Below are 8,701 nucleotides of genomic sequence, written 5' to 3' on the forward strand. Positions count from 1 at the left end.
ATGGCTCATGCTATGAGTATATCTGAGGTTTTGATAACATGTTCTAGCTTTGGATGATAAGTCGCCAACATCTTTGAGTTATGCACTTGGAGTTGTATGCTCTAAGTTATGGAACTGTCATCCTTATTGGATATGGCGATTTAAGCTGGCAGTATGAATTTATTTCACATGTATGTTTTATTTGTTGAATATTAATATCTGAGGTTTTGATAACCCGCCCTGATTATAAGATTGACAAATTATCATCCCATATTGTGTTGAGCAATATAGCCAAGCCTGGTTTTGGACTTTAATTCGCCAGCATGCTGTGGTTGTGCAATTCAAATTATTCTCACTACTTATGGTGGTGTAAACCGGTAGTATGCACTACAGTCACATATATAGTTTTACTTGTTTTGTGAAAATATGAGGCTTGATCACTCGCCCTGGTTATAGACTTTAAGTCGCCAGAATATGATATTTTGAATATTATGACTCGCCCTGGTGTAAGCCGCTAGGGCACATGTTGTCCACTTATGTGCAGGGCACACAAAGATTTTTTTTGTGACCCGTCTGATGGATAAATGTGATGAAGTACAACTTGTGGATCTTCAATCATTAGAACGGCAGTTCCAACATATTCGAACGACAAAACATGCACGATGGCATGGCAGATCATTGTTTTTAACTAGCCTATTACAAGTCTATCATCAGGCTCAAAATGGTTCAAAGTTTTTCAAGAAAATACGGTGCCATGGTACGAGAGCCGCCCTTCAGGTCAGTAGTGCTCATGCTGAGTGGAGGATTCCGGGTTAGCCTCCGTCGGTTCTTTGCCTCCATCCGTTGTCTGAAAATCAGGCGCTTTCCAGTTGATGCCCGTTAAAGCTTGGAATTCGGCTTCATCACCTATGAGTTTAGACGGGTCAACTTTAGGGGCAAATGTATGCTTACGTGCTGGCGGGATGAGGTCGACGGATTCATAAACCGGAGCCTTTTCTCTTGAGTTCTCTACTGTATAAGCGGCTTGATATCGCGAAAGGTTAGTTTCTTCGACCTGTTTGGTGGCTAACGGGCGCACCTCCCTCGCGCATACATCAAAGTCCTCTGCAGTAAAGGGAGTCTCGTCCTCCTTATAGCTCGGGCAGCCACGAGCTAGCTCTGCCGGGTCTAGCTCAGGTTGACATGCTTCCGCTCGGCTCAAAGAAGTAATGGCGCCGACTCTGGCGGATGATCATTTGATTTCTGCAATCCTTCGTGGCAAGACAGGCAATTGGCTCAGTACATCTTTAAGGAGTGAATGTGGCTCCTTGGTGTGAGTAATCGCATCAATTGTGTGTTGGATGCCTAAATATAACTGCTCCACTAAGGTGTAAGCCGCCTTCAACTTCACAAGGATGTCTTTCCCAAGATTGGCGCCTCTGGGACCTGTAACGTAAAAGAATATGTAGTTAAGTCGCCAGGCAAGGTTAGCATTGTGCATTGGAATTTATTGACATACTTCAAATTTCTTTCCAAAGATGGCACTGGTCATCTATGAAATATGACTCTTTAAACCGGACAGTTCGGCAGCAACCTCTTTCAAAGAAGCCTCAGCAGATTCCGCCCTTTGCACTAAAGCAACTTTTTCTTTGTCCCAGGCTTTTTTGTCTGCAGCAAACCGGTATTTCATCTTCTCTGATTCATCAAGGCTGAACTTGAATTTGGCTTTGTCCTTCCGGGTCTCTGATTCTTGCTGTTTAAGCCTTTTCTTCAAGTCAGCTAGCCGAGTTTCAGATTCAATGGACGTTTCTTGCACATGCAAGGTTCAAGTAATCATAAGCAGGCATGTTAATATGCACAAGTCCCAATCCCTTTGCAAGCAATAGCACTTGGCACTTGGGGGGCTAATGTGTGCAGAAGCTTTTTTATGCATTTTATGAACCGACTCAGTTTTGCCAAGCTAAACCGCCCCCTGAGGGCTTGTTTTTGGAATTATTTCACATATTGAGAATAAGCCGGATCAACTTTGTCAAGCTCAGCCGGCCCATGAGGGCTAGGACCTAGATGTTTTTGTTCTATTAATGAGAATGAGCCAGCTCAACTTTGTCAAGATAAGCCGGCTCATGGGGGCTACGGGTTGAAGCTTTTAGTCTATGCTAATTGAAGTCTTTGCCATACTCTGCTAAATCTATCCTATGGCTAAGAATTGGGGGCTGGAGGAATATATTAATAAAGGAAGTAGAACTTTGTACCTCATATTTTTGGTGCATCCGTTTGACGATCCCCATCTCAAGCTCGCGGTCAGCATGAACTTGGCTAAGATAGCCAGAGAGGAGTTCACTGACGCCCAGCTGAGAGTAATTGGACAGATCAAACTTGACCTTCCGCCTCTCGACAAGTTCCTCCTTGGCAGTGGCTTGGCAAGACTATGGGATTCCCCGACTCTGTGTAGTTGGTGCTAGTGACAAGAAATCTTCAGTTTCTTCAGTCGGCTTGGCAGGGCTCGACGGTTTAGCTCCTGAGGAGTCAATGGTCATAGGGTCCACCGGAATCTCTGGTATCTCTGGTGGCACCTCGTCGATGATATTTTCAACATTTTGAATTGAAGCTTTAGATTCTGACGGTTGTTTCTCCGGGTCATGAGCCTGGGGGTCTTTAGTTGGCTTGATTGTCTTGGCTTTCTTTCTTGGTTTAGCCTTGCCACTGAAGGAAATAAAAAAAGGTCAATATGAAGGGTTCACAAAGTTGAAACAATGAAGGCTAAAATCATTATCCAGGGGCAGTCTTGAAAGCCAACAACTGAGTTCCAGTTGAGTCGCTAGAAGAGGAATATGAGGTTCCTTGGTAGTTTGAGTCGGAAGGATTAAGTCAGCGGTGAATAAGACCTACCTTGGGATAAGAAGAGTTTGAAGTTTGAGGCACCTCTTTCCGGCGCTTACGAACTGGGGTGTTAGGTAAGCCGGAGGATAACTCTCCGCCCCCACTATTCCTGGTCTGGCACTGGGTCTCATGCTGCTGTTGCTTCAAAATAAAATTTGGATCCAAGTAAGCTAAAGGGTGTGAAAATCTTACCTTATGGGTCACACGTCGATTTTTCTGTCTTGTCAAAGGCTCTAAGTCGGAGGAAATGATAGTTACCTCGTCAACACCCGGTTGGCTAGCCTTCGTATCATCCTGAGAGAGGTCAGCATCAATAAGATGCATAAAGAATGAGCCAAGGGAGTCAAGTTCTACCTCTGACTCATTATCATCATCAAGATCAAAGAGTTCTGAGACATTAGTTTTCTCCTTGCGCTTTTTAGAGGCCTTGGTTTTGGTCCTGGGCTTTTTAGCCGCCTTCTCGTTTTCCTGGCATTTCTTCTTCTAGAAGGCAGAGTGGGCCTATGTAAGTCAAAGTGAAAATAAGGGATATGAAATTCATGTGAACATAAAAGTAAGGTGTGTATTGATCACTTACAGGAGGAGGCGGGTTAAGAATGCAGAAAGGGTTCAACCCTGTTTTACTGCAGCTCTCTAAGGATTCTCCAAGCAAGCTCTTGGTCATATCATTGATGCCTTTGTTATCCAAATGCATTGAGCTATGGCGTAATGGATCCTTGGTATCACATGTGTATGTGCACATTAGACCGGGCCGACGACTTAGGGGTATAATCTTCCATGCGACCCAACATCAGACTAGGTCGACACTGGTCAGTCCATTGGCAAGAAAAACCCTTATTTTTTTGAAAAAGTGGCTCTGTACTTGGCCCGTCCGGCGGTAGTGAGTCGCCCTTGAAGGGGATGCATGGGGCTAAGCTGGTCCTCATGGAAACCCGACAAAGGGTTCTCATCAGATGGAGAAGTGTCTTAGCAATAAAACCAAGTTTGGTTCTAGTCTTTGGGATGACTGAGAAGTGTGGCTGTAGGAAAAACTGCATCCCTTCGATGTTGAATAGAGATTCCGCCAAGTTCTAGGTTGGTTCCATGTGTGAACTCATTTTGGTGGTTCAAATAAAAATATTCTCTGAAGAGTTCAACGATGGGTTCTTCTTAAAGGTATACTTCGCAAAAAACATGGAAGTTGCAGATATTAGACACGGAATTGGGTCCAATGTCCTAAGGATGGAGCTGAAAGAAATGAAGCACACCGCGGAAGAACTTTGACCCGGGCGGGGAGAAGCCCCGGTTTATATGATCAGCAAATACAATGACTTCATTTTCCTTGGGTTGAGGTTTCACTTCGTCCGGCTCTGGGACCCTCCAGTGGATGATCTCTTTGGCAGCCATGATGCCAGTCTCAACATACTCCGTAAGCATTTGCTCTGTCACGATGGAAGGAACCCAGTTGCAGGAGGTGACAGTCTTAGTCATTTTTGGCCTAGAAAGAAAATAACGACGAATGATAAACTGCCCAATTAAGATGAAGAATTGTTATGAAGAGTTAAAAGCATTTTTAAGTAGGTGTGGCCGGGTCTTGGTTGCATTGATGAATGTTGGCGGTTTAAAAAGATTTAGATTTAAGCCGGTGCACATCTAGTGGGTTACAGATTGCTACTTAAGCCGCCATGGAGGGCTAATGGTGTCCGATGGGTTATGGTCTATTTCATAAAGTTGCTCGTACAGTTATAGTTCACAAATAGTTATGAGCCTATGAGTAACATTTTTGCTAAGTGCTGAACAAACAGGTTTTACAGATCAGTTCTATTGCTTTGGATCTACAATAGTTCAGAAAAGGAAAATAAATTGTAAACCTAAAGTTGCGGCAGTGGAAGAACTCATGTGCTCGGATGGAATCTTATATAGAGAAGGAGTTTTTTGTGATTGAAAAGGGACGCTAAACTGCTACCGTGTGACCTCAATATCATATTCAGATCAAACTACAACAATCTAGAGGAGGAAGATGAAGGACAATGAAGAACTCCTACGAACTGGGCAAACCCTAATGGAGATCTGTTACAAGGGAGGATAAGTAGTTACTGATGCTGTTGAACTGCGGAGGAGCGTTGCGATCTATGGACGCGTTCAGGGTGATGTAGCGGCCGGAGTTAATGAAGCTGGAGACGGCGGCGACGGAGCTCGGGCGGCACTGGAATGGTGCGAGAAGGAAGAGGAATACGCAAGGGCAGGGGTGGAAAGTGGAAAAGAGGACCCCTGCCCCAATTTATAAGGGAATGGATAGATGGCATGCGCGGGAATCAAGGAGACCGAAAAAATGATTATGTGGCTATGTGGACGCCTCGATTTTTGGGAGATCTATTAGGATAAAGATCCGTTGAGATATCCTGGGCCTTGTGCGCAGTTAATGCGAGATGACGTCATGGTGGGTTAACACAATTCTGAGATGTGACGTCATGGGGGTTATAATGAAATGGTAAGGAATCTGTGATGGGAGATTCTGCTAAGTCAAGTGATGAAGATTGATGTGAACAAGTTCATATCAACCTGGGGCCTAATATTGGGGATATAACTAGTGGGTATGACCCGCCCAGGAGGGGCTGGGTCATGTTACGGGTGACTTAAGATGAAGAAGCCCAAGAAGATATGAAGATGGCGGTTCATAAAGCAAGCTTATTGAAGGCCCAAGACCCGGAGGTGACTTGAGGCCCAAAGGGATGAGCCGCCATATGTTTAACTTGTTCTGTAAGGCAAGTGTTGTTAGAAACCGAGTCAGTCACGTTGTGTGAACCGGCCGGACTTCGTAAGCTGCGAGGCCTCAACCTGTGTATATAAAGGTGAGACCGGGCGGTGGGTTAACTCAAGAAATAATTGATCGAGCACTAGGTCAAGCGTATTCGCTCCCTGGTAATCGAAACACAAGCAATACAATCGAAAGTAGGAGTAGGCTTTTACCTCATTGAGAGGGGCCGAACCTGGGTAAATACTCTCCGTGTCATTTGTCCCGCTTAACCCCTTTAAGCTAACCTCGCTATGATGGCTCCACACCTAAGTCCTTTCGCTAGGGCATCTGCCCTGTTAAATCCACGACAGCGGCCAATGTGGACTACTACACATTTAGAAGGATGATAGGGAGGCGGTGCATGGGCCCATGCACACACACCACGGGCCAGAAGGAGGGGGTGTGGGCCCACGTGGCTCCTCTAGGGTCCTACTTTGGCAGTTGTGTTGTCTCCAACGTTATTCATTAATGCAATTTTCATTTATTTTTCGGAGTCCGGAAAATCTTGAAATTGGAGACACAAAAACTTGCCTCCTTCCTATCAATTTGTTAATAGGTTAGTCCAAATAGATATAAAACCATGAAAGTTTTGATAAGGCAATGTCATAAACTTCAAAATACATAGATATATAGTCCCATGACATCCCATTTTGTAGCAGTGGTAAAGCGATATGCATATGTTTATTGAAGACAAGTCATTTGATATGCAACTATTAGTTTGCAAAAATCACATGCTAAACATTTACATTTGTATCCAAAACAAAATAATAAGGGGACACTTTACAGTTGGAATGAATTAAAAGAATGATTTGCACAAAGACAATGAGTTCACAACTCATAACATCAATCTCATTCGTCAATAGGGTTTTCTGTTCACCCTCCTACAGTTGTTCCTAATCTCCCCGGCCCTTCCGGTCAACGGGCTTATGTTCCCCATTTTGACCATCGACGCTGCGAAATTCTTGAAGAAGTGCTTCTGGCTTCCGGAGAACCTGCGAACGATCCGTGCAGTGGTCGCGGCGGCAACAGGATCAGACAACATTACTTGGTCCGAAGGGAGAGGGGCGCGGCCACGCAAGAGGTTGCCGTAATACTTCTTGTCAAAGACGTCAGGGGTGATTGTGTCGAGATTCACGAGCGTCTCCTCATCCTTCCCGGCGCTGCAGTTCCGCTGCGTGAACTGGCATTGCGCCCGCCCAAAGGTGTGTGCTCCTTGGAGGGCGACAAGGTCAGTGTCGTCGAGCCCCAAGTTTTTGAACTTCTCCTGGAGCATCTCAAGAGAGTCGAAAGGGCCCGGGAGATTGTTGGCGCTCTCGATGTTGGTGCTCGTGCCATCTCGGCGGCCCAGCGGCACACTCCAGCGCGGCCCTCCAGCTAGCTCGACAGAGATCTCGGAGGCGAGGGCAAGGATGTCGGCGCAGGACACGATGCCGGGGCATGCATTCTCTAGTGCACGCTTGATGTCGTCAACCACCTTGAACCCGCGTGCTGACCTATCGTTGGCAGGGACCTCCTTCTCGGTCATGATCGCCGGGAGGTCGTTGTCCAACAAAAGCGAGCCATCACAGCCCTGAACAAAGCAATCATGGAAGTGAAGGCGGATGAGGCTGGCTGGGATGCGCGCGTCGGCGACGCGGGCTTTCTGGATGACGCGCCGGACAATGTCGCCCGCACCGGGGCACGAGTCCTCGTAGAAGGACGAGCTTAACCCGGCACCGGCATCGGCACCTGCATGACCGTGGGCTCCAAGGGTCAGCGCTAGTACCAGCGCTGCCGTGAGCAAGAGGCTGCAGCGAGCAGCTAACGGGAAGCAAGAGGAAGCAGCCATGTGCACTACTGCACGTTCAGAAGGAGAAGGCTAGAATTAATTTGCAAGCTAGCTGCTAGAAGGGAATGAAGGAATATCACAGCGATGGATGTGAGGGAAACCAGAACGGTATGGAAGCTATATATAGTCTCGCCATTTTGCTTGATGTTGAACTTCTTGGTAGGATTTCGTGGAAGCGTGTTTGACATGTTCCATATGCCGTTGTCAACCTGAGTATTAACGCTGCCGTACGTCGCCTATGGCCTACCGCAGCTTTCCTTTGCTGCACGAGGCTGCTCATATTATTTTACTACTGTATATGATTAGCGCCAACAAATTGGAAGAGGTCGTTCTGATCTAAGAGAAGAGGTCCTTCTCACGAAATATACAAAATATTGTGTTGTACTCCCTCCATTCCATAATATAAGACCTTATTATATCTGATTTGCGATCGGGCAGAGTTTAATTTTCCTTATTCAACATGTGATATGTGGACGACTTTGTATGTAGTTGCCACTTGCCAGGAATGGGCCGATAAACTAAGACCGGATCAGCCACACCGTGTAATCCTTACATTTCTTCTATCCTTCCCCCACTTTTTTATTTTCTTTATACAATGAGAGACCTTTTGCTTCTATTTGTATGCACGGGAAGTCTTCAACAAGCAACGCTTTTGGTTTAGAATACTACTAGCCATTCCGCGGAAAGTCTTTTAAGATTTTGTATAAGGTGGGAAAAGGAAGCATGTGCGCATTTTTGACTAATTATTTGTGTGGAAAGTCTCCTTTGATTTCGAGTGGTGTGTGTTAAATATAAAAAAAAGTTTGAAGAGTAAATGATGTAAAAAATTGAGTTCTATATCAATTCCACACTTACCGTTCGAAATCCTGATAGTCCGTCAGAGAGTGCTCGGTTTGTACACGAAGTGCATTCGGTTTTTCTCGTAATACTCTCAAATTTTTAACACATCCTATCGGGGTCAGATCATGACACCATGCCAAGTTTCATCATTTTCTAAGATCAACTGCATGTTATTTTGAACCAAGGAGTGTTTTTCCGTTTTAATGGTTAGAAAATCAATTAAAGCTTTAAAAATAGCAAATCAACCCAGAATAGTCCCAAATTTGATCATGAGACTTTTCACTATGTATAATAAACATAAAAAAAGTTTGAATGCGAATGATGTAAAAAAAATTGAGCTCTATATGAAGTCCAAGGCTTCTGTTCTTAACCCTGATAGTTCGTCTTAAAGTGTTTAGTTTGTATAGAAGGTGCATCAA

The 8,701-nt window shown here is 45.1% G+C and overlaps 1 protein-coding gene across 1 annotated transcript; it reads right to left on the bottom strand.

Annotated features, from left to right (window-relative positions):
• Window positions 1–6,470: 6,470 nt before the first annotated feature.
• Window positions 6,471–7,442, bottom strand: LOC119281912 (peroxidase 2-like). Its single transcript, XM_037562317.1, has one exon. The coding sequence runs from the start codon at window positions 7,440–7,442 to the stop codon at window positions 6,471–6,473; it is 972 nt and encodes a 323-aa protein (XP_037418214.1).
• Between the last annotated feature and the right edge of the window lie 1,259 nt (window positions 7,443–8,701).

The sequence above is a fragment of the Triticum dicoccoides genome, chromosome 3B, assembly GCF_002162155.2.
Source record: "Triticum dicoccoides isolate Atlit2015 ecotype Zavitan chromosome 3B, WEW_v2.0, whole genome shotgun sequence".
Classification (NCBI taxonomy): Eukaryota; Viridiplantae; Streptophyta; class Magnoliopsida; order Poales; family Poaceae; genus Triticum; species Triticum dicoccoides.